The sequence below is a fragment of the Phoxinus phoxinus genome, assembly GCF_949152265.1.
Source record: "Phoxinus phoxinus genome assembly, chromosome: 3".
Lineage (NCBI taxonomy): Eukaryota > Metazoa > Chordata > Actinopteri > Cypriniformes > Leuciscidae > Phoxinus > Phoxinus phoxinus.
Window position 1 is genome coordinate 38,389,289 of NC_136878.1, and position 26,850 is coordinate 38,416,138.

Sequence of the window (26,850 nt, forward strand, 5' to 3'; positions counted from 1 at the left end):
ATCCAGGCATGGGGCTTGTTCGCTGTCTGTTGTGGCCATATCTCTCTGTGCAGCTCCTCCAGTGGTTCCCAGCGCGCTGATAATATCTCCAGCAGCCGGGGACTTTATATTATAATCATTAGTGATCCTTGCCCTCTCACCCGTACTGAAGAACAATTGCAGAGGAACATTAATCTGAGCTGGAAACTGCCGTGTCCTTCTTTTCCCACATGGCTGTCGAGGTCGTGTTTTCTAATTGTGAATATTTTTTTAATCACATGAATTCACATATATAGGCCAAACTAAAATATTTCAAATAGGCCTACATTTCGTTACTGACAAACGTTGGCTGACAAAATGAAATTAGTGTGGTAGGCTATATAATTTATTATATATATTTTTAATATCTAATAGGCCTAATAGCCTATATAAATAATATTTTATTAATATAATAATTTGGCCTAACAATATATCATGTCTGTTTATTTAAGCAATAAGTGATCTATTCTTATTTTTTTCATGCTGCATTAAATATCAAATCATCTTGCTTCAAATTGCCTCAGGTAAGGATATTTAGTTGATAACAAGCTTCCATATTCTGCAGATTTTATATGAGATTTAAAGGGTCATGAAATGCCATAAATCCAATCTGTCGTTCTTTACAAGAAAACCGTCAGTAGCCTTCAGAATGAAAGTGAAGGTACTTGACTTACATCCATGCATTTCGTGGGAATTATTAATTTCTAACAACAATGAATTAATTTATTATCAATTAAGAAAAATAGACAAATATCATTGCATTAAAAAAAATGTTTTATACATTACTTCCACTATATTTTAAACATGTAGGCTAATTAGTCAACATGCAAGTTTGTTTGCTAATACTCACTGTGTTGTTTCCAGATGGACTGTATAGGCAGCAGAGATTGCAGGGGAAAGTGTTTTCCACCTAAATTACTCTAATCTGATTGGTTCTGTTCCAGCGTGACGTCACATCGCAGGGAATAAGGTCTCTCGGCAGCATCCAAACGCATGCCAGCGACTGAAGCAGAGCGAGATGCAAGTGGAAATCAAACAAAACGACCAGGAATATATGTGATATACTTTGAAATCATTGATTTTACCTTTTTTTTAAACGAATTAAACACCTTTACGCATTTATTGTTCCTGTTCAGGCACTGGGAACATTGGAGATTCCGCGCGCTCTATTGATTTAAATGTATAATAAGTATCCATTCCACGTTAGATTGAACTAACACTTCAACTAAAGTGTTTATTTATCTTAATGCTAAACCATCAACGTATGTTTAATCGTCTAAAGAGGAGCTGACACTTGTCCGTTTCTGTGCTGTCATATTCAGGCAACATTTTGGGATGCTATATATTCAATGTCTGCCTTTTTGATGACTTTTTGTTTACTTGGATCAAGGACCACGTAGTGTTCTCTAACTTTTGGCAACAGATTTTTACCCTCTCACCAAGGATAGTAACGTAGTGACTGGAGTCACAAAATATGGTCCACTGTGCTGGATGCGAGAGGCCTATTCTGGACAGGTTTCTTCTCAACGTCTTGGATAGAGCCTGGCATGCAAAATGCGTGCAATGTTGTGACTGTAAATGCAATTTAACTGATAGATGCTTTTCAAGAGAAGGACGACTCTACTGCAAAAACGACTTTTTCAGGTGAGCATTTGAACCTAAGGAAGCATCAATGGACATTTAAGCTCCTTCATGACCTTTCTTATTAAAACAGTCTTGAACTAGATTTTTTCCCATGCAAAAAATATACAGGTATGTATGTATATATATATATATATATATATATATATATATATATATATATATATATATATATATATATATATATATATATATATATAATCCATACACAACATATAGCCTATACAATTCAGCATGGCTAAATAATAAATGCACAATGAAATTATAAAAAGAGAAATTTCGATACGATTGGTGCACATCACATTTTAAACCCCCGAATACTAGACAACTTGTTACGTGACAGACTAAAACAGTTCTCTTTGTTTACATGGTATGAGTGTCAGGAAAGGGGATGAGATTTCCACCAGCACCTGACGGACGCGTTCCCTGCCTCGCCTCAATCGTTCGCAGCGCACGCGTTTGTTTGCAAAAGCGCGAGCAAAGATGCGATAAGTGGATTTGAATAATGAATGAGCTCGAGAGGAAAGCCACAGAAATCCAGACAGAACGCATTTGATAACCATTTCAGCGAATTGCATTTACATGCACGCGCAGAGACAAAAGAATGTATATTGTGGCTGGTGAAGTTTATTCTGTTAATATATTCTGTCAAATCAAGGCTGAACACATGAGCAACTCTTTCCTGAAAATTAAAATTGAGTAATTCTGCATACACTATAGTTCATGCATCTTTGTGGGTAGAAAATTTATTTAGCCTATTGATCAAATGCAATTTAAGAGAACAAGAATGTAAAACACAACAGTAAAAACATGTTAATTGGTAAACCTACCTTTCCATATGGTGTAAACAATTATTATAAAGATCATTGTGTAAAAAAAATATTGTAAAAATGTTTTAGATGTAAAGAAATTGAAATAATTAATTTGTTACATTTAACATGACAATATACAATTGTTAAAATTATGTTTTATAAATAAAGTGTCGCTTTATAATTTGGTTAAAAGGTAATTCCCAAAATCCAATGCACAAAACAATATATTTTTTATTAGCTTTATGCATTGGAATGTTTTACATTGTATTTTTTGTGTTTATTGCAACATTTAAGTGTCGCGCGCTTTTCTCTTATGTTATTTTGCTCTGTCTGTATTATTTACCATAATTGCTGGAGAGGCCAATTTTGACATGTATAGCATCATAAGGATTTTGGTTGTGTGTTATTATCAGTAGGCTACATTTTACTGTAACATACTATAGATTGTAATAGCTCAAATATGTTGGTATAGCCTACATTAATATTATATAATCTAATGACTAGCACAGTCACCAACATTCCTGCAAACAACTGTAAATTAAAGTGTAGACATGTCATGTAATAAACTTACTATGGAATCAGGAATTAAATTCGAATTTTTAAAGAAAGAAAAAATAAGTATGGGTGAACCTGCTTTCAGTTGCAGTGCCAACCATCTTTATCACAGGCTACATTTTCGTGTCTATTTTATTAGTTTGTTTTTGTGATGTTTGACGACTTTTTTTTTTTTTTACTTCTATGACTTTATTATATCTTAATGCCTGTGCTCTTCTCGCAGACGTTACGGCACTAAATGTGGAGGATGCGCGCAGGGAATCTCGCCCAGTGATCTAGTTCGGAAAGCGCGAAGCAAAGTCTTTCACCTAAACTGTTTCACCTGCATCATGTGCAATAAACAGCTTTCCACGGGCGAAGAACTTTACATACTGGATGAATATAAATTTGTCTGCAAGGAGGATTACGTGAATAACAGCGTCGGAAAAGACGCAACCCTTCTGTCAGGTGAGTCATTTTGGAGATTATAAATTTATCTGAACGATGAACAGTGTAATAAACTCAAGGCTATTACGCTTTTTTTTCTCACACTCTCAATGTCTGCTATATAGGCTATGTCATTTTGTGTTGTCTTCGAATGTGTGGCACATTTATAAAGAAAATATAAATTGCGTGCATTATATGTTAATTAGAACTGTATCCGTATTATGACTAAATGTTTTCTGCGCTCTTTACAGTTACTACGTGCAGTGACCCGAGCTTATCTCCAGAATCTCAAGACCCGCAGGATGATAAAGACTCTGAGACTGGACACATGTCAGACAAGGAGACCGGCAACAATGAAAACGACGAGCAGAATCTGGGTGGCAAACGTCGCGGTCCTCGAACTACTATCAAAGCCAAGCAGCTGGAGACACTGAAAGCTGCCTTCGCCGCAACCCCCAAACCGACCAGACACATACGAGAGCAGCTGGCGCAGGAAACAGGCCTCAATATGCGAGTCATTCAGGCAAGTATGCCTAAAACTCGAATACAAAAGTCACTTGGCAGCGAGAGTTTATCTGATGAATTGCGCACAGGTGTGCGTTGGCTATTTTACGCATAGACCGCGGCTCATAGTGGTGAACTGTTCGTTCAATAGGTCAGTATTTACTGGTGGCGGATGAACAATTTGTGTAAAACAAGTAGGCCTAACAGATAGAAAGGTCTCTAAAAATAGCAAAAATATAGCCTAATGTAGGCTAGGCCTAATGTCTGAAAGTGGGAGACTGTTAAAATAACTGCAGTGACAGCTTTGTCTAATTTGGCCTACTCCAGATTGGATAATAGGCGTGATGGTATGCAAATGTCCCCTGCAATTGTCTGACGTGATGTCTAAATGACAAAAAAGTCAATGACATTCAGAAGATAATAGTGCTGAATTGTCTTGTGTGCAGTAACGACCGTCGCGACGAATATGGTTGGAATAGCCTATTAGAGCGTGTCATTTCTGCAACTATTTGTGTGTGTGTGTGTGTGTGTGTGTGTGGCAGAAATAATGACAAGTGATTTTGGTAAAATTCTCAAAATGTACCCAATTTTTTTATTTTAAATATGACTTCATGGAGCGATGTTTACGTGCTTAATCTAAATAGGCTATCTGCTGTCAAACAACAATGCTACTCTCAAAAATGTTTCTGGGGTTAGATAATATGGAAACTAATGTGTGTATTTTCTGTCGCGCAGGTGTGGTTTCAGAATCGGCGCTCCAAGGAGAGGCGCATGAAGCAGCTGAGCGCGCTGGGCGGCAGAAGACACTTGTTCTTCCGCAGTCCGAGGAGAATGAGGGCGCTGGGCGATCGGATGGAACCAGGAGAGCTCATGGCCAACGGACATTTCTCTTTTTATGGCGGTTAGTTAATATTCATGAATAGAAAAAAAATGCATCTAGCCTATAGGCTACTAATATATTTTTCGGAATGCAGCACAAGTTACAGTTATTATAGGCCTATATATAATCATTATATAATTTATTACACAATCATTAATGTTTCCATGTGGTAAAAAACCTTTCGCACAAATAACATTTAAAAAATGTTCGGTTTTAAGGCTGGTAATTTATTATTATGTTATAATATTAAAATAATATAAGTATCATTACACACACACACACACACGGGCCTACACTGTAAAACAAAAAAAAATTAACCTCTCCAAGTCAAAATATTCTAGTGACTGGTCACATCTAAATTTTTAAATTGGCCCAAGTGAAATTCTGTAAAATAAATTGAATTAATTGTTGAAATAGTCTGTTAACATTGGCTCAATGAGAAATAATATGTCAGACTAATTTAAAAATGTAGATTTAGTCTACTAGACCAGTCACTAGAAAATTTTGACTTGGGGATGTAAATTTTTTTTTTACAGTGTAGCCAAAACTTAAAACAACTTATTACACAATCATTAATGTTTCCATGCTTACAAAAATCAAAACAAACATGCAACAAAAAAAAAAAACATTATTATTACATATTATTTTATTAATACAATAATATAAATATCATATATAAATGTGTGTATGTGTGTGTGTGAACAACTATACAATTGCATTTAATTTAAAGCATTTATTTTACAATAGGCTAATATATATGTATATAAAACGTAAAACGGTTTATTACACAATCATCATTAATACTAAAACTAAATTCCATGCTTACAAAAATAAAAACAAACAAAAATAGTTTACATGTGTTGTAGCTATATATTTACAAATTTGTTAAAATATAAGGCTGGTATTTTTTTTTATGATAGACATAGACCTACAATATGAAAATACACAAAAATACTGAGCAGTCATGATGTATTGATATACAGTTTTCACCCATACTGCCCTAAGTCAACAAATGTGCAGGAGCTGCTTTTCGCCTTTGTGAGGAAGTTAAACGAGAAGCCTTTGAATGCTCGCATGTAATGCTCTCCTCTTTCTTACAGACTATCATCAAGGCGACTACTACGGCCCGGGCTCATACGACTACTTCCCTCAGGGTCCGCCGTCCTCCCAAGCCCAGACTCCTGGTGATCTAGGATTCATGACCTCCTCTGGCCCAGCTGGAACCCCTCTCGGGAGCATGGACCATCATCACGGGGCACACCACCCCTCCAATGAGACACAATGCTTCAGTGAGATGATATCGCATCACCCAGGGGACTCCCCCAGCCCAGAGCCCAGCATCTCTGACATGTGTGACTCCACTTCACCCTTCACGTCCCTGAACTCGCTCAGTGCCAATGGATACAGCAATCTGTCCTCAGAGATGAACGAGGGAACAGTGTGGTAGCAAACGACAGACTAATTCAGGACACAAACATGTGGAAACGTCTGTTCATGTGTGATTCCATAGCAACAAAATTTCTATTTAGTTATTTATTGACATTATCTATTTATTTGTTCATTCGTTTACTTATTTATTTAATGTATTTATCTATTTAAGCAGCATTTGTGTATTTTGAAAGTGGAATGTCAAATATGGGTCTGCAGACCTTATAGCTGTGCTATAGACAACGAGTTTAAGAAAAGCTGAAACAGAATGTTTATATTTACAACACCTGGTGTGTCTGTTCACGTGTGTGTATCATAACCTGACGACTCAGACCTCTTTGCCTTTTGAGGCTTTGCCATAATGACACTTGAAATCATCTCACCAAAATCTTTCTCTGCTCTCCATGCGGTGGAGTTACGAGTTCCGCCAAGTCTCAGAGCGTTTTGCCTTTAAAAGGGAAACTTAAAATTGTTGGGACAAACCCTTTATTTGAAATGAAATATGACTTGAATTATAAGACAATGTCTACCTTCTAAAAATCATTTCATATATGGTCAGTGGACAGAGAGGAGTCAATTGTTTACGTATATTTTCTTCAGGGGTTTAAATATCAACCCTCTTGATACTGACATGAACTTTTTTCTTCAAGCAAGGAACCAAACTTTTGTATTGATTCAATTTATATCTGACTTGTGATTCACTGTATTAGTTTGTATGATATTGTGTTTGCACAAAGAATACACTAAACAAAACTATAAATACATGTTGGCAAATGAAGCGCAAACACATGTAAAGGGGCTTTTTTTTAACTACTATAGAATCTGTCATTTAAAAACTGTTAAAACAAACAGTGCTCTAAACAGGGAGTCTGGGAGGACAACAAACTGGGAGGACACAGAGGCATTTAGTGGGACAAGTGGCAAAAGGATGGTTTTTATGGATTTGAGGATTTGATAATGTCAGTGTTAGGTCATCCTTGCTGCTAATGTAATAAATGTAAAACATAAGACAATGTTCATAAAATCTAAACTTTTCAATATATTGTTGAACATGTCATAATATTTCTATATTATGACCTCCAGAAATATGACTTGCAAAATTCAGATTTTATGAACTTTCACGGACAGGGGCCTATATTCGAGAATAACAGAATCAAATCTATTAGCTGCATTATTTCTTATGAGCATGAATTGCATTATTTATCTAATCTAATGACGTTTTAGACGTGTCAATTTGGCAGTAAAATAAAATGAAATAAGCGGTGCATGTACAGACAATAGCCTATATAAAATGCCTTTGCCATAATCTTTAAATATGTAGCTACTTATTTCGATGCATTAATAGCAATAGCACTTATTAATAGCATGCAGCTATTGATTCGATATTATGTCAAATGCTCAATATTAATGAGCTATTCTGCTGAGTTGCAAAATAGCCGCTATATTTATCTCACTTTTTTTGTATAGAGCTCAATTTGTTTGCCTTAACATGCTTGTTTTTAGCTATAATACAAACATTATATTCCCCAAATAAGATAAACATTATAGGAAAATTTATGAATTTCTTTCTTCTGCTGAACACAAAAGAAAATATTTTGAAGAATGTTAGTAACCAACCAGAAATTACTTTCATAGTATTTTTTTTCTCTCCATACTATGGCCCATATGTCTGGTTACAGACATTCTTCAAAATATATTATTTTGTGTTTAACATGAGAAAGAAATGCATACAGGTTTTGAATAACTTGAGGGAGAGTAAATGATGAACTATCCTTTTAAAAATGATACCCTCGATCTGTCGGGTAAAATATTTCCCTTCTCCACACACCCACAGCTTTGATTATGGGAGATTTACCTAGAACATAACAATGTGCGGTATTAATTATATAAATACTATGTTAAACTCACTCTGTTTGAGAAAAGACAATCGAATAGCGCGTATCGAACAAAACACCAACCTATCTTGTGTGCACGTCACGAGACGACTCCTCGGGCGCGCTCCGATGATGTCATTAGGGGTGCAGCGTGGGGCAGACATGGCAGCTTCCATATCACAGCAGCTCGAGGATTTATTAAATCCTTTACCAAACTTCGTGGATCCCGAGGACGACCAAGATGAAGGTATTATACATAAATATCATAACCTTTAATATAACGTGTTGTAAGGCATTGTAGTGCTATTATAATGGCCAATATGTCACGTCCATTGCAAACACGATGTGTCTCCATGCCTCAGTGTGCTGAGAACTGACTTTACTTCACACTTATTAAGATCAACGACTTATAACATTTGATAATAAGACTATAACCACACATTAAATAATACTCAATAACTGCAATTTTTGTTAAAACGTTAACTTATTTTTAGTTTCCACTAACACAATGTACAATGGTGTGTTTTGTTTGCCGTGGTAGTACCGTGTTATTCTTTAAAGTATCATGTAAATACTATAGTAGAGTATTTGTTTAGTAATATAACCATTCATTACCATGGTATTACTATCTGATACAATCATTGTACCATGACACTACCACATTTGTTTTGAGAACATATTAAGAATAAACTTATTACAGCAGCACATATTGATAATTAGGCTACACTACAACAAATGTGAAAGGCATTGTTTTTATGCTATATAGACATAGTCATTGTTATGGTTTAGTGATATCTTTACCTTTATGCAGGTTTTATTTATAACAAATGCAACACTGACTGTTAAAATGATAAACTGTAAACTCCCATGAGTAGTACTTGTAGTACTTGGCTAAAATGCATAATAATACTTCATTTATTTGAAATGCAGAAACGAAAGCCAAAGTCATAGAGAAGTTTGATGAAGGTGGGGATGAAGATGATGATGCCGAACTTTTATCTGGCAATCTGCGGAGGCGCTCCGTTGCCATTCTGGCTGACGGTGATCGTCGATATTGTGGCAAGGCAACATCCAGAAAAGATCTACAGAAAGAGTTGGATGGATCAGGTGAGGTGAAAATGTTTAACAAAAATAGAGATATCTTTATAACCCTAAAGTGTTAACACTTTTTGGTTATATCGAATAACTTGCATATAGCTATCTGCATAATAAGCTGGGATTGAGGAACTAACTTATATGCACATTTTTAGCTGATGAAGAAGAAGATGATGATGATGAGGATGATGAAGAAGACAATGGAATGCTGGACAAGTACATGGAGTGCATCAAAGATGATGATGAGGATGAAGATGGTGACCATGATGAAGAAGATCACGCCGATATCGAGGAGGATCTCAATGGAGACGATAGTTCACAGATGTCCAGCTTGGTCTCTAAAATGAAGGGCACAGACTTTATGAAACTCACAGAGGGAATGGATGATCTGGGAGAGAGTGAGGAAGACGAGGACTCAACAGCCAGTGAAGGAGAGAGTGAGGTAGGCTCTGAGGAAGGTGAAGGAGAGGGATCAGCCTTGAGGACCTTCTCTAAAGAGAAAGTTGATGAAGAGGTCGAGAAAGGGAAAGCAGTGAAAAATCAACTTGGTATGGATACTTAAGCACATTTAATCACAACAATACATTTATAATATGTATGATAAGAAAAATAGAAAATACCAGGACAATACTACTCAACTTTATGTTGTTTTCAAATCTCTCCAGCTCTTTGGGACCTGATGCTTGAAAGGCGAATCAAAATGCAGAAGGCTCTTGTGACAGCCAATCAGCTTCCACAGCCACAGACATTCCCAGAGTTCAAGAGCAGGGGAGGGGCTGAATACGCTGAAGCTTTAAAAGATAGTAAGTGAATGCACTCTATTTTACCCATTTAACAGTGATATAAAAATAATTGTGTTTTTCTAATCATTCCTTAATCCTAACTCAACTTTGGTAGTTGCAAATGTGCATATGTCTGAAATTTCACAGAACATGGGTCAACTTATTCTTTTCTTATTTCGATTACCTATATTACCTATAGAAATGTTGTTTTAAATTCAGATGTCAAATATTAATACTTTACTTAAAGTTGGTGTGAAGTGGAAGTCTTTTCTTCCCTTTTGTGACGAGAGAAAACGGCTTCTCGAACTAGAAAATCTGTCTTAAAGTACATTTTAAATGTAATGTTTAATTTATTGTTCAACTACACAAAGTAGGGAAGTTTGAAGTCAGTAAGATATAAAAAAGAAAATAAATGAATACTTGTACTCTGCAAGGTCGCATTAAATTGATCAAAAGTGACAGTAGAGACATTTATGTTGTTACAACATTTTTTTATTTCAAATGAATGCTGTTCTTTCTAACTTTCTATTCATCGTAGAATCTTGAAAAATTGTATCATGGTTTCCACAAACATTAAAGGTATTGCGGAGGATCTTTCCTACTTTTAGAAAAGACCCGCCCTCTCCAATTTCTATTTGCTCCCGACCGAGAGGGAACGCCTACTAGCAGTGATTTTAAATGGATTTCTCCAAATAGCATGACAAACTTTACCTGTCTAGTAGAATCTTCGCGACTGCGGCATCAGTGGGAAGCCCAACATGTGTTTTCAGCGCACGCCAGCGTGTGAACGGCCTTACGTAAACATATCACCAGAATGATTGACACTTAGGTGGACCAATAGTATACACTACCCACCCGGAAGAAGAAAATCCTCCGCTATACCTTTAAGCATCACGTCTGTTTTCAACATTGCTAATAAGAAATGTTTCTTGAGCATCAAATCATATTAGAATGACTTCTGTAGGATTCATGTGACACTGAAGATTTGCATTTTAAAATATATTAAAGTTGAAAATTGTTAATTTAAGTTGTAATAATATTTTGCACATATTTCAAATGTCAAATAAACACTACTTGAGTAGTCACTTGAGAGACTACTTTTTAAAAAAAATCTTACCAACCCTAAATCTTTAAAAGTATAAAAGTTAGTTTATATGCTTGTATTCTCCTAAAAGGTGGTTAACCGACATGAACAAAAGGCATGCAACTCGTTGTAATTCTCCCATCCTGGGTCTATTTTCGAGTCCACAGTCAGTGAGGAATTAAATGATCCGGCAGTTAAATTTGCGCCTTTATCATAATTGAACCTGACATTTTCTGTGCAGTTAACCAATATCCCCTAAGGAAGCACAGCCCCAACATCACTTTTGGTTTTAATATCAGGATTCTTCTAGCTCTGAGCAATTAATACATTTGTGCACCTTTTTCTCAGGCAGATCTGGGTGCTTAGAGAGACTACCTGCTCCTCATTTGCATATTTATTGCATTGGTCCTTTTGCCAGCGAATGATTGATGTGGGACCGTCCTCCTGAATTTTGAACAGCACGTTGCTTTGGGGTGAAAGGAGAGGTTGCTGTGCGTGCATACTTTTGATTAGCTGTAAAGATGACACAATCTGTGCCCCCCCCCCACACACACACACACACACCAGTCCTTTTATTTATTTGCTCTTTATTATGTAAAGTAAATTGTAACAGGCTTAGGGGTTTGTTTCAGGGCTAGTAGTGTTTCGCATGTTGGTTCTGCAGGAATACTAGGATTTTACTAGTACTAGGATATTTTATATAATAGCAAGTCACTTATTTTTTATAGCTAACAAGTCAAGATTTTTTTTCCACTTTGGTTCATTTTTTTGTTTGTCTTTGCTGGTATGGTTTTGGGCTTTACGGGTAAACATTTGTGCTAGAAATGGCACTTGTTCTTCCAATGGACCTCTATGGAATGTATGTTGATCGTAAGTCTGAAGATTTTAAATCTGATTGTCTTTGAAAAGTGATTTCATACCTCTCCTCAACCACAAATGGCTAACTTCTAGTTGTCTCTAACATTTTAAAATTGAAAAATGACACCCTTTAACCTTTAAAGTCGACATGAAATCAAAATTGACCCTATTTACTTTGTTAGCGCATATTACTAGTCTTGTGGTGAGCAATTAATCCATGCAAGATAATACACAGAAAAAAATGGTTTGCCGTGGTAATCTTTAATCAAAGTCTGAAAAGTTACTTCCGGTCTGGAATGGCGTTCCTTTTCTGATGACGTCAGTTTGACGGCTTGGGTTGAAAACGCTTAACCACTCACCTCAGACCGTTACTCTATATTCTATGTTCAATATTCAGTTTCACTTGGACATACGTCACAACACTGGAGAAAAGTCGTTTGCAACTTCAGGTTCACATAGACTTTAAGTTTGTTTTTTTTATGCCATGGAGTCAGTATCTTGTTTGATGGCTTGTTGCTATGGGCTGTAGAATTTATTTCTTTGTGTGTTTTTTGATGTTTTTAACTAGTGTAGTGCAGAAATTAAAAGATCAAAAGAGGTGAGTTATAATGACCTTGCGTTTACAGAAGTGTGCTGAATTAATGTTGTGGTCGTCATATGCTGTATGATAAGCTCATATCTGTGTGTGGCAGGTCATAAAGCCCTGAAGGCTCTACAGAGGTCTCTTCTGGAACTCCAAGATCTGCTGCTCTACCAAAACCCTGAAACCAGAGCCATTTCTCAAGGCAAGACCTGGGGAGCCAGCAGGTACCAAATTCTGCTTTTAAAATACATTTTTATTAAGAAAATGTTAACAGAAGGTTACTTTTTGGCTGAATTATTCCACATTTTATTAATGAACCCAAAAACCATGGTATTTTTCAGATTACTTTTTTGTAATATCAATTATTGGTCAATTTCTATTGAACTCATTCTTTATTTCTATTTATCAATGGGAACTAATTACAGGTTACTATTTTTGGGACGCTTATTACATGTCATTGTTCTTTTGTTGTCTAAACTGTATACCATAAGCATTTAATTTCCTTATGTGAATCTCTTTTTTTTTCACATATAGCAGTCCTAAAGATGATGAAGAAATTAACAGTGAGGAAGATATGGAAAATGGGGATGGCCAAGAGGAAGAACAGGAAGCAGTTCGGAAGGGACCCCCAAAACGAAAACTGGAAATGGCGGAGTATCCCAACTTTATGGCCAAACGCTTTGCTGCTTTTCTGCCTTACCGTGATGCCACCCTGCAGAAATGGTACGACAAGACGCGGCTCACAACGGGGAAGAGCAATAAGGTAAACAAAAAAAAAAATGACAACAAAAAAAAAAAACTAAAAGGTTATAACCTTTTTTATTATTATTTTAATGTTACTTAAGGTCCACTCAAAGTTCACTTTTTTTTTTTTTTACACCAAAAAACAAAAATAAATGCCAGTGTTACTCATTGCATGGCTCATGATGCTCCTGCGGCTCGCCAAGCTTTAAGTTGTGGCTTGCATGTAGGGCTGCATAACGATTAATCGCAACTAATCATTTGCAGAATAAAAGTTTTTGTTTACATCATATATGTGTACTGTGTAAAATAATTATGTATTTATAAATACACACACACATGTATGTATATATATAAAAAATATTTACATGTTTATATACCTTTTTATGTTTAAATATAATTTATATTATATATAATTATAAATACTTAATATATAAATATATTTTTTTTCTTAAAATTATACATGCATGTTTGTGTATTTATATATACATAGTTATTATACACACTACAGACACATATATGATGTAAACAAAAACTTTTATTCTGCAAACGATTAGTTGCGATTAATCGTTATGCAGCCCTACTTGCATGGCGGTAAATAGTACAGTCATGATCTTGCAGTCAATACAGATATTTCATAAAAACAAGTAGGGCTATAACATAACCCATTAAAAAACTCAGTGTCTGCTCTATTACAAATAATTTCGATCGGATCGAAAGGGCTGGTGTATTCATTTTCTAATCCGATCGAGAGAACATATAAACCATTGATCGGATTGAAACCTAAAACTGAAAGGACGACGTATGACTCGTGGAACGAGCTGTTCTTCCTGTTGAGTCATATAAATGAGTGTCCCGTCATTCTTACATTCTCTTTTCACTCCACGTCTGTGAAGTGGAGCAGGACAAACATCCTTGTTTCGGATTCCCATCCACAGACGACGGGCGAGGGGCATTTTTACTGCGTGATAAACGTAAGCAGCATGGCGCAACAATTAATATGCTCAGTGTCTCCAAATTATTTTATGTCTACTGTTTAAAACAAATAAAGAACCTATGTAGGAGAATGGTTACTACTGCGCAAACAGTAGTAAACTTTGTATATATGTGCAGTGTGCGCATGTCAAAAAATGAATTCCGATTTGAAGCTTGTGACGTATAAACGTGCACATCAACCCGATCACCTTTTTAGCGTGAACATGTAAACAATACATTCAGATTTATCAATCGGTATGAATTGAATCCGATTGAAACACAAGTTGTGCATGCCACTGCCAGTGACTCAATGCGGAGTTGCCAGTTAAGGCGATCTTTACATTACAGCTCTTAACGCCGAATCTGCTTTTGGATAGTTAATACATGATGAATGTAGAAAACCCCCCAAAAAACTTAAGGTCATTAAATATATTCTGGGATGAATATATTCTGGAAATCCTGCTTTTTTTGTCATTTAGGGAAATCAAGTCACAAATTTGACTGGTAAATAATAAATAATGATTTCCCTCCTACTTTTGTATTCATTGCATTGCATTGCATAGCATATTGTATGGTCAGAGATGGCAGATTGATAAGCAGACATTTTATTTATGACTGGATGTAATTTTTGATACTTTGCGATAAAAGTGGCACTCCTATTGAATTTGTCCTATTAACTCCCTTTTCCACCAGCAAGAACCAGGTGCTGGTTCAGAGCTAGAGCTCGAGCCGGTTCAGAGTTGGTTCTACTGACGGGTCTTCTAAGAACCGGTTTGCCTTTCCACAGGCTAGAGAGCCACAACAGAGCCAGATCTTACGTCACTGTGTATACATCTCATGTTGCCCAGCAACGCTAGGGCGGCAGCGCCAAACAAAAACACACCAGGCTTGTTCGAGATGGTTCGGCTTCTCGCAGACCGATCGCCGCATGAAATCAAAGCACTGCGAAAGCGATCCAAAAGCACAAGGAGTCTTATGCTCTCCAAACACTCCCGGAGCTCTGATCGGTCTGCACCGCTCCGATGCATCTCGAACAAGCCTTAACGTACATCAACAATGGCGATATTGCGTTACTATTGATGCTCATGGCTTTGCGAACCTACATCGGCATCCAAACACGGTGAATCCAACGCGTTCGTGCACCTCGCTGTAACTTGTATAGACGGAGATTACAATCGAGCTGCTTTTAGCTCGATTAGCTGCTATTTAAAAAATGTTTCTGTTCGTCTTGTTGGTCACGGTAATCCAGCCCCCAGCCCCTAACGCAAGCGGTTCTTACTTCTAGCCCAGCAATGTTTTGGTGCTACTTAAGAACCACTTTTACTGGTTCGGAGCTGGTGCTTTGGTGGTCGAAAAACAAAGAATCGATTTGAAACTAGGCTCTGGCTCCGAACCAGCACCAGCTCTGCCTTGGTGGAAAAGGGGTCTCAGTGTGGCTCATGAAAAAAATAGTGAAGACCACTGATATATGCGGAAAACGATTATTCATTCCGACCAATGAGCTTGTTTAAATAAATGTTTGGTTTATAATAGAGGATGTTTTAATCTATGAAATTTGCAGGATGTTTTAATGGTACAAAGACCCCTTATATGTCAAAATATCAAGTTATATTTGATTTCTCATGTCATAACACCCCAATTGTTTGGTGTTCTAAAGTAAACACAAATCTTTGTGATTATGACTGTACACATAGGATGGCAAGACATCAGTGAAGAAGAATAGTGGGTGAAAACCGAAAGTGAATGATAGGGACCATTGAACACTAAGGGTGCTTTCACACCTGCCTTGTTTAGTTCGGTTGAATCGCACTAGAGTTCGTTTTCCGAATTGGTGCGGTTCGTTTGGGCAGGTGAGAATGCAGCAATCGCACTCGGGTGCGCACCAAAAGCGGACCAAACAAGCGTACCGAGACCTCCTAGGAGAGGTGGTCTCGGTACGCTTTCAAACGAACTCTGGAGCGGTTCGTTTGTGGTGAGAACGTGATCCGACCTCGAACAGACCCAACTGCCAAATAACTGCGCATTTTTGGACTAAACCAGCTGCCGTAGTCAGCCGCGCTGTGCATTATGTCAATGTTTAGCAACATTAATGCACGCGTCGCCTCCTCCTGAAGTGACTCGCTGCGTGCATTGCATAAAACATTATTTTCAAGCCGCTTTCTCGCTTCATTCTCAAATGTTATTGTTTGCCTAAAGTGGTGTAGACAAACTAATATAATGAACTATGACCAGGGATACAATCAGCCCACAAAGTCATTTCTCCACAGTAAAAAGCGACGTGTTGTCAGCCGGATTTTCCTCATCTTTGTTTACTTCCGTCAGTTCTGTTGGAATTTTCCCGCACGTTAATTCTGACAGTCAAAGTGCAGTTATGAAAATACGTTCAAGACCCATCTGGCCAACGAGTGGTGTGGATGTTGTCACGTGACTGCATTTTGGTTCGTTTCATAAACTGATTCGGACCAGAGCAATCAGTGTGGTGTGAAAAGGAACCAAACCGCCTGAAAAATGCTACAAAGTATAATTTTTCTCCCTTGGTCCGGACCAAATGAACCGAACTACAGATGTGAAAGCACCCTAAGAAGGATTGTATCCCAAAATCAAAGAAACTTAATTTTTTCTTAACTTATTTTGAGGTCATAACTGCATTTATAATAATATAGAAGAAATGTGTTGTTTAATATAGGCCTGGTATCACAGACAGAGCTTTAGTTCAATTAGGACATTTAAGTAGCTTTTTTTTATATGCCTTTACTGGTGTGCATATTGAGACAAAACAATGGCACTGACATATTTTAAGAAAGTTGCTTTCAGTTAAAACTTCTAAAACATGCATTTTAGTCCAGGACTAGGTAGGCTTAAGCCTTGTCAGTGAAACCGGGGCTTAGTTTTAGATTGAATATAACGTCACACTGCTCACGTCATAACTTCTTGATTTGTCAACTGCTTGTGTATCTTCACTAGTAATTTACAATGTCTTTGTATTTTCTATCACACAGGGTTTTGGGGCATTTGACAGGAACATCTTGACACAGGTGGAGCAGGTTTTAATGGACAAAGAGAGGCTGGTGAGACGTACACAGACACGTAGGTCTGAATACAGAGTTCTGGGGAAGCCCGAACCCATCACGCCTGAAATGGACAGCAGTGTCACAGAGGGAGAGGTAAGACATGGCTCTGATTTTGTATATACTGCTCTGTAGATTTGCTATAGCATTGTTAAGAGCAAAACAAGTTGCTCAAGCCAGCCAGTTCAGTAGGAGACAATGAGTTTTTCTATTTCTGTTAGTGTAATTGAATTAGGAGTAACACAATAATTCAATTCAATTCAAGTTTATTTGTATAGCGCTTTTCACAATACATATTGTTTCAAAGCAGCTTTACAGAAAATGCATTTCAAAAATGTACAAACAAAAATACAGTTAGTTAATCATAAATTTAGGGCAAAACATATCGCCGGCGTTGGGTCGTCTCTTCACAGGCGTCGAGTCGTCTCATCACAGGCGTTGGGGCATCTGAAGTCTCCATGAGAGGCTGGATACATAACTGGAGCTGACGAACTCTATTTGAGATAACAACAAAAAAGGCAGATGGGAAATAATTAGCGTAGCTGCTGTTCATAATATGAATGCATTTGATCTGATTTAACTGTAGTATAAAAGGTACGATGCATTATGTGAATGCTTGGCTAAAGAGATGCGTCTTTAGTCTAGTTTTAAACTGGGAGAGCGAGTCTGAGCCTCGGACAATATCAGGAAGGCTATTCCAGAGTTTAGGAGCTAGATGTGAAAACGCCCTCCCTCCTTTAGTGGACTTAGTTATCCTAGGTACGACCAGAAGCCTCGAATTTAGCGATCTTAAAGAGCGCGATGGATTGTAGGGCGATAGAAGATCCCTTAAATACACAGGAGCTAAACCATTTAGGGCTTTATAAGTCAGTAACAATACTTTGTAATTGATACGGAACTTAATAGGTAACCAGTGTAGAGATGATAAAATTGGCGTTATATGATCATATTTTCTTGACCTAGTAAGAACTATGTAAATATAATGTAATAATGTAATGTAATAATGTAACATTTTACATTATTTACATTTTAATAATGTAAAACTACTTTTAAAAGTAATAAGTAATCTCATGCTAGAAGATAGACTGAGCTCACTCTGTGTTGTTTTAGGCAGCTGAATTGGCACTGAAAGCTAATGTGCACCTCAAAGATATGGACGAGGAGATTTTTGATGACGATGACTTTTATCACCTGGTAAGAAAACAGACAGAATGAATTGTTGTTATGCAGTCTTTTTTGTCAACGACTACATTGATGAGTAGCTATAAAGAGATTGTAGACATACTGAGGTGATGTCAGGAAGCTCTCTCTCTTTTTCACAGCTACTTCGAGAGCTTATTGAGCGCAAAACAAGTGCGACAGACCCCAATGATCAAGTGGCCATGGGAAAGTGAGTGTGTGTGTGTGTGGATGTAAATGTTTCATGCGTCGCGTGTATTTGACCATAGTAACTCAACCTCTGATCTCACAGGCAGTGGCTTGCCATCCAGAAACTACGAAGTAAAATCAAGAAGAAGGTGGACACCAAAGCCAGCAAAGGCAGGAAGATCAGGTAAGCTGTAACACTGCTGAAAGACTCGAGATGTGCTCAGAACTCAGTATGTACGGGTGAATCTCACGAAAACCGTCAATGAAATGTCCAAGCCATATTTCCCCCCAAAATTAAAAGAAAAATTAAGAAGGTATATTTATGAGTAATTTTCCACCCAAAATCTCATCTGTCTGTCTGTCTAAATGAAAATTTTCAAATGATTTAATTTCTTTTACTTTTGGTGTTAATAATGGCCTGTAAACTAAAGCTATCAAAAATGTCATTAACTGAAATAAAACAAAATATTTAAAAAGATATATTATTTCAGCTAGTTGCCAAGTTGAAATACTAAAGATTAAAATAGTTCAGGCAGGATGATTCTCATTTATGTAAAATAGGCATTTTATTTTCACTAGCACAATTATCGCAGCTCCTCGATTCAGCGTTATTTTAGTTTTATTTAATTCAAATTCAAAATGAAAAAAAAAGAGAAAATGAAAACATGAAGTATACAAATAAAGACTAATTAAATAGTTCACCCAACAATGAAAATTAGACCATGAGTCAAAGATGGAGAGACTCAAGAAGTGACAACATGTAGACAACATTTCTGAATGGTTAGTTGGTGAATTTATGTAGCTTATGTGTCTTCTATAGATGTATCTTCTAGTCATTGATTAGCATATTCTGTCATGATAATCTGTAAATCACGTTCTCGGGGGCGGGGTTTATGTAAATAAATAATAAAGTAAATATTTAATGAAGGTTTTCTGAAGTGAAGCGATGCATTCGTGTAAGAAAAATATCCATATTTAAAACTTTATCGACTAAAATAACTAGTTTCCGGCAGACGGCCGTACGCTTCGACTTACACCTGAACTTGACGCACAACATAATGACGCAATTGACGCGGTTCAAACTAACAGGGCTGGGCAATTGCGTTCGTCATTAGGTTGTGCGTCAATCAAGCTTGGAAGAGCCAGGACATTTATTTAATATAACTTATTGTATTCGTCTGAAACTATCCCTTTAGGAACTATAATATCTTAATGATACTAACATAACACGGCTTTTATTTTATTCGCTTACAAAGCTATTTTTTTGGCTGCAAGTCATATGCTGTTATCTGGTAGCTTAATTTAGTTGCGCCCAGATAATGATATTACAGGAATGAGGTGGGTTGTTTCTGTTGACTAGGCACCAGATATCATCTCTTATCACACATCTCATTTAATTGTGTGTTTGTAATATAAATGCCTCACAATTCAATTTATTCGAGACTGTTTGTGTTTATACTTGTCATTCTTTCAAACTTCTTGTCAGGTTTCACATTCACAGTAAGCTGATGAATTTCATGGGTCCTATGGAGAACAGCAGCATGAGTGATGAAGCCCGGTGAGTGACGTCTTATGTTCTTCTCATGTCCGATTTTCTCTTTCTGCTGAAAAATCATATTCATATGATGTATAAAGTTGTTTAACAGTGTAGTAAACACAATAATGAAAATGCTGTCATCATTTTTACGTCATTTATACTGTGGAACAAAAGATGTTTAGCAAAGAATCCCAGCTGCTGTTTTCCATACAGGGAAAGTAGATGTGAAAAAAAAGGACAAAGCCGCACCAGAAAAACAGTTTACATGCATTGTGCGCTACATTCCCCTGACTTCTGAAGCCATACGATAGCTTTATGTGAGGAACAGACTCAAACTGTCTTTATAGCAGCTAGAACAATCTGCAAAATGTTTCATTTTGTGTTCTATGGAAAAAGAAAACAAAAATGGTGTTGGAATAACATAAGGGTGAACAAATGATGACTGAACTTTCACTTTTGACTGTGAACTGTCCTTTTAACTGTCAAAGCATGATTGAAATGGGCTGTTTGTATGCCAGTCTGTGTTTGTACCCTTACTGTATTACTGTGCTGTAGGGACACCAGCAGGACGTTGTGTGTGTGTGTGTGTTTGTGTGTGTGTGTGTGTGTGTGTGTGTGTGTGTGTGTGTGTGTGTGTGTGTGTGCGCGTTTAATTAATGGTTCAGTTTCTCTGTCCTGTCAGCCAACAGTAATCCTCCTCAAACAGAGAACAGGCTAATCAAACACACTTTGGAGATATGCAAATACACAAACACTCACGCGTCAAAGATTTCACTTTTAATCCCCCTTCTCATATTTTTATGTTTTCTCGTGGTTTGACGAAGACTGTAGTACATATCAGGTGTTTTGTAGCTACTTTTCTTTCATTTTCTTATGAGTTATCAAAACATAATGTTTTCATATTAAATGACATGCATGCACTTCTGTTCAAAGTTTGGGGTCAGTAAGATTTTATTTTAAAGAAAATAAACTTTTAATCAGCAAGGACACAATAAATTGATCAAATGTGACAGTAAATACATTTATAATGTTACAAAAGATTTCTGTTTTTATTCATTAAAGGATCCAGAAAAAAAAAAAAAATATATATATATATATGATTTTCCACAAAAGTATTAAGCAGCACAACTGTTTTCAACATTGATAATAATTAGTTTAATCAACCTATAAGTTATAAATAATATATATATATATATAATGGACTACTCAAGCAACTACCCTGTTTTTAGGGTATTACACTGTAATACCATGGTATTCATCAAAGTACCTTGGAATAACATGTAGTACATCAATGACACGCATTCAGTAGCAATGATATATATATATTAGTAGTAAGTACTGTGATATTCCTGTCGCTGTAACATCACATTCATTTTGTGCAGGTGTAGAAACACATGCTTATCAGATATTGTTAAATTCAAAAATCATTCTTTATCTGTTTATGAAAGCTTGTTTCCGCCATGAAATATAATCGCGACACGCAATTGTGTGTTATAAAGTCAGAATTGTGTGATGTCGCAATTACCTTTTTTTTCTTTCTTTTTTTTTCTTTTTTTTTTTTCTTTTTTCTTTCAGTAGCGGAAACAAGCTTCCACAGTTTACTCCCCAGTACTATTTCTCAGTACTATCACTTTCTTTATACAAATAAGAGCTTGAACATTCTGCTAAATAACTATGTTTGGGTTAAAAAATATATTGAAATTGTATACACCTAAAACAGGAAATCACAGTCCTACAAAATCAAGCCTTGAACACACTGATCTTCTCTCTGTAGTCTTCTATTGTTTTCTTTTCCTCAAACACTCACAGTAATTATTCCTGAGGAGGTTTGAAGGGTTCCAGCATATGGAGAGGTGTAGAGGAGAGAGATGGAGGATGTGGAGGCAGGATTAGAGAGGAGAGGATGGATTGATGAAGAGGTGGAGGTGAAGGATAGACTTGGCCTGGTGATCACGGTCACAGTGCTGTTCTACTTGAGCACGTAGAGGACGAAAACATGAAGCGCTCAAGGAGGTGACAGAAATGAAATGAATTATGACACACACACACACACACACACACACACACACACACACACACACACACACACACACACACACACACACACACACACACACACACACACACACACACACACACACACACACACACCCACCTCTTTAGGAAGACTAGGAGACAATACAGAATCAGTTGTGTCAAACTATTTGCATTGTAATGTGTGTGTATGCTTCTCAGGAGGTCATTTAAAGGTATTGGCCTCACTAAAGGTGGCAGACGTTAGGTTTGCGACGACTTCAAGACATGTTCTCTATATGGGAAACGTGGTGGTTGCAAAATCACCTCTGTATTTTGATTAACAATGGATTGATTATCTGTAATCTCTCAACTAAATTTGAGCCACAGTCATTTATGGTAGAATGCTTTATCAAGTAACATTTTCCTTCCTGCATATACATATGAAACAAAAAATAATTTAAAGGCCAGAAACATCAAGAGCTGTATGAAATATTTCTTATTTTCTTAGAAAAGAACAAGGTGCCTGTTTTTTTTCACACATCTTGCTATCCTCACTTACATAAATTAACTATAATGTCCTGCACCCACTAGTAAAAAATATATATATTTCTGGTGTCTGAGTAATTTTTGGTTTGACTGTGTGTCTATATATATATATATATATATATAATCCTGTGTTAATTTAGTATAATTATATAATTTACTAGTATAATTTATAATTTAAAAGTATTTACTTTTATTGAATTGGCTTTAATTTTTATATTTTCAGTATACATTTTACATTTTAAAGTTTTAGTCATGTGGAGCATTTTGTTATGCTCCATTTTTATATTCTGCTTTATTTCATTCAGTTGCCAAGGCAATATTACTTCTTTTTTTTTCATCCATCCACAAACATTACCTTTTTATAATTGCATATAAAAAGGTTATGTTTGTGGATTGATGAAGAAAAATATTAATATTGCCTTGCCAACTAACTAACTTAAATATATTAAAAGTGACAGTAAAGACATTTATAATGTTACAAACAAAATTCCATTTTAAGTAAGTGATGTTCTTTTGAACTTTCTAATTATTTAAGAATGTACCGTATCACAAAATAGTTTTCACCAAAAAAAAAAAAGAAGCAGCAGCACAACTCTTTTCAAAATTGATAATAGGAAATGCTTCTTGAGCATCAAATTAGCATATCAGAATGCTTTCAGACTGGATTAATGGCTGCTGAAAATTCAGCTTTGCTGTCACTGGAGTATGTTCAATTTAATAGAAAATAGTAATATAATGAAACATTATAATTTAAATTAACTATTTTTACTGTATTTGTGATCAAAAAATGCGTCCTTGGTGAGCATAAGAGATTTAAAAAAAAATCACCTTTGACCCTTTAAGTTGGGCTCAGACTACAGGAGGTTTAGGCCGATTTATCCTCGACTCAACCCTCCCGACAATCTGAGAACAAATCTTGTCCAGGACCCTGGTCGCTTACGATGTTTGGCCCAGATTATCTGCCAATGTGAGGTGTTTACAGATCAAATCTTAAACCTCCCAATCTGCTTGCAAACATTGTTATGCGTGTGTATGTCTAACACTAAATTTCCAATATTCTTAAATTATCTTTTTTTTTTTTCAATTTAAATGGAGTAAATTAGTTAGTGTAATAATAATGCACGGCAAAGAGTGCATGCAGTATATTATGATAGTGGTCTCATTTTTTTTTTTTACATTGCGTTATCAGAGCCACAGATGACACAAACTGAAGCCTGACCTTTGCCAGCCACACACATATACGTAGTAACACGTGCTTGGTGGTTTGGTCTTATTTACATAACAATCGGTGAACAGTTATAATGATGCATGCCGATGGCATCGGAGAGTGACCGGTGACCTTTGCCGGAGAGAGACTCTAGGAGACCTTTTCCTCGTGCAGCCAGATACACTCGTACACATAAACACTTTCCCTCGCCTGCTTACACATCCCCTCTGCCATATCTTAACACCGGCTCTATAACACCGACATGCACCACTGGCCCCATGAATGTTAATGTTGACGTTGCAGGATGGGGAGTACACACACACACCATAGCACACACACAACCTACACCCTCTCTCTCACTCTCGCAAGCGAGCAAGAAGACACACAGCATACAAATTCTGCGGGGGCTTAAGAGATAATCTCAATGCATTTGTCCCTGATGGGGTGATGGGATGAGCCAGGGACTCTGGGTAGTGTGAGGGTCCTGGGTAAACCTCATCAGGAGAGATGGGTCTCATCTTTCCCTCTGATCCTGAGCATCTCTCCTCAGCCCTCTGCTTCTCCAGGTTCTGTTTGGATCAGATTGTATGCATTGTGTGACGGCGGCTACGTGCTGTAATCCTGAACGCTGGTGGTGCATTTCTAACAGGGATTTGGGATTAAGGATGGTCCCGTTAGCCTGGTCTCAGCCCTGGCCCTCTGGGACATTAGCACCTCAGTCTCAGGACCGTTCATGTGTGCTTTTGTCCTCTCTGCATTAAATAGGGCCACAGTTTATCTATTAGGATTTGTGGCCTTTAGTCGTGGATGAACAGATTGAGTTCTTCATGCCACTTGTTTATAGATTCTCTTCTCTTGTTTAATACCGGTTTCGTTTTCCAATTTAACAATTTTGTTGCCTCGAAACAAAAAATCTTAAGTGATGAGAACAAATTTACAGCTCAAATAATACACATTCTTATCAGTATAATTATAAAAATAAGGTTCACATTTCTGCTTTTAATCCTCAATTAGATTAATATCTTCCCAACATTTTACTTCCATTGTTGTAATCTGCATTATGCCTCAAGTTTTGTCATTTGAGCTTGACTTTTATTGGACATTGAATACAACCATAAACATGGTATAGTGATGATGTCAGATGGTAATGTTATGGTACTTTAATTTATGTGTATGCATGTGTGCATTGTGTGTGTGTGTGTGTGTGTGTGTGTATATAAGTAAATGAGAGATAAGACAACTTGGGGTGTGAGTGTGTGCAGAGTACGTTGTAGAACAAAACGTCAAACTATTTTTATGTTTATACCACAGGCTTTATTTTACTCTTAAATTGAAAAACCCATATTATAGAAGCCCATAGGAGAATCTCAATGAAGCCTGTGGCGGATTAGACTTCTGGGTTCTGACTTCATACCTGCACCATATACATGTACAACATATATGTAAATATATATATCACATAACATTTTTTTTAGACTTGAGTCAAAACAATAAAAATTGTATGTAATTTTATTAAACATTAGTAGCTCATTTTTATTTAAAAATGTTATGTATTATTCCTGTAATGGCAAAGCTGCATTTTCAGCATCATTAGTCCTGTCACATGATTCTTCAGAAATCCATCTAATATCCAGATTTGCTGCTAATGTAAACTTTTGTTTTTGTCAATGTTGAGGCTGCTTAATATTTCTCTGAAAACCATGATACTTTTTGTTCAGGATTCTGGTTCAAAATAACTATTTATTTGAAATGGCCAAAAAAAAATGTATACTGTTTCAAAACATTTCTGTCACTTTTGATGCATCCTTTCTGAATAAAAAGCATTATGTATCTACCGTTTAAATTTTTTTTGGACATTAAGATAGAGTATTGTGATTTTAGGTGTATGTATTTTAATATGAACATGGCACTTGGTACACAGTACAACAAAAAAATGTACCGTACTTTTTTTTATAAAATGACATTTTCTGAATTGAGAAATGCAGTAATATATTAACCTATTTTCTTCTATTTGTGTTCAGGTCCGAGCTGTTTCGTTCCCTGTTTGCAAATGGTCCAGCACACTGAAACATCTCGTAACACGCTTCAACCCCAGTGTGTGTATGTACTGCACTGTTCTCACACACTTCTGCTGCTTCTGCATGTGAAATCCTTCTGGGACCTCAGACTCAAACCTAGGTTTTTTTTTTCTCCTGTAAATGAAACTAAACATTTCTTTTTTATTTGTAAAATGACACCTTTTATTGCCCTTATATTAAAAATACCATTTTGTCAACAAATGTTTCTCAATGTCTTCATTGATGCCTTAATTTTACAATCAGTACATGATCACATATAGTAAAACCAATATGTACCTCTGTTTAATGTTTTCTGATCAGAGAATCCTAGGTTATCCTCAAGCTTTCACTATTGTGGCTGCCATCATTTTAATTGGGTATTGAATCGCTGTGATTCAATTTGGCCTTTGTCGTTGTTAGTAGGTAGTATGAGAATAGACTGTGAAACCCACACAGAGGGGACCAGATGAGAGAATGATTGCTGAATTGATAAATCAATAGAAGTGTGTTCCCAGATCCTTCTGTCATTTGATTTCTCTCAAGACCGAAGAATAGCAAGAAGACAAGCACTGATTATTTCTTGTTAGAAACATGCAGTCACTGAAAATTCAGGATTTCATCTCAGACCACACTCATTTGCATACTACTTATGTAATTTTTCATCCTCTCTGATTGATTGTATTTAACATCCAGATATTTAAAACAACTGTTTTTGTTACTGTATATTTATGACATCTATACATAACCCATCATTAATAGCTAGCCTTTTGCTTGTAAATGAGCAACAATGCCTAT

General features: G+C 36.5%; 2 protein-coding genes across 2 annotated transcripts; both read left to right on the forward strand.

Moving 5' to 3' along the window:
- Positions 1 to 1,011: 1,011 nt before the first annotated feature.
- On the forward strand, positions 1,012 to 7,046 carry lhx1b (LIM homeobox 1b). The gene is made up of 5 exons (XM_079608674.1): positions 1,012 to 1,662; positions 3,250 to 3,473; positions 3,704 to 3,975; positions 4,692 to 4,857; positions 5,937 to 7,046. The coding sequence occupies exons 1-5, from the start codon at positions 1,493 to 1,495 to the stop codon at positions 6,281 to 6,283; spliced, it is 1,179 nt and encodes a 392-aa protein (XP_079464800.1). The 5' UTR covers positions 1,012 to 1,492; the 3' UTR covers positions 6,284 to 7,046.
- A 1,138-nt stretch (positions 7,047 to 8,184) lies between these two features.
- Positions 8,185 to 26,274, forward strand: aatf (apoptosis antagonizing transcription factor). Its single transcript, XM_079608673.1, has 12 exons — positions 8,185 to 8,385; positions 9,069 to 9,245; positions 9,389 to 9,781; positions 9,899 to 10,036; positions 12,650 to 12,764; positions 13,075 to 13,303; positions 17,256 to 17,420; positions 18,435 to 18,518; positions 18,647 to 18,714; positions 18,796 to 18,876; positions 20,179 to 20,250; positions 26,020 to 26,274. Exons 1-12 carry the CDS (start codon positions 8,268 to 8,270, stop codon positions 26,063 to 26,065), a joined length of 1,686 nt encoding a protein of 561 aa, XP_079464799.1. The 5' UTR covers positions 8,185 to 8,267; the 3' UTR covers positions 26,066 to 26,274.
- The last annotated feature ends 576 nt before the right edge of the window (positions 26,275 to 26,850 follow it).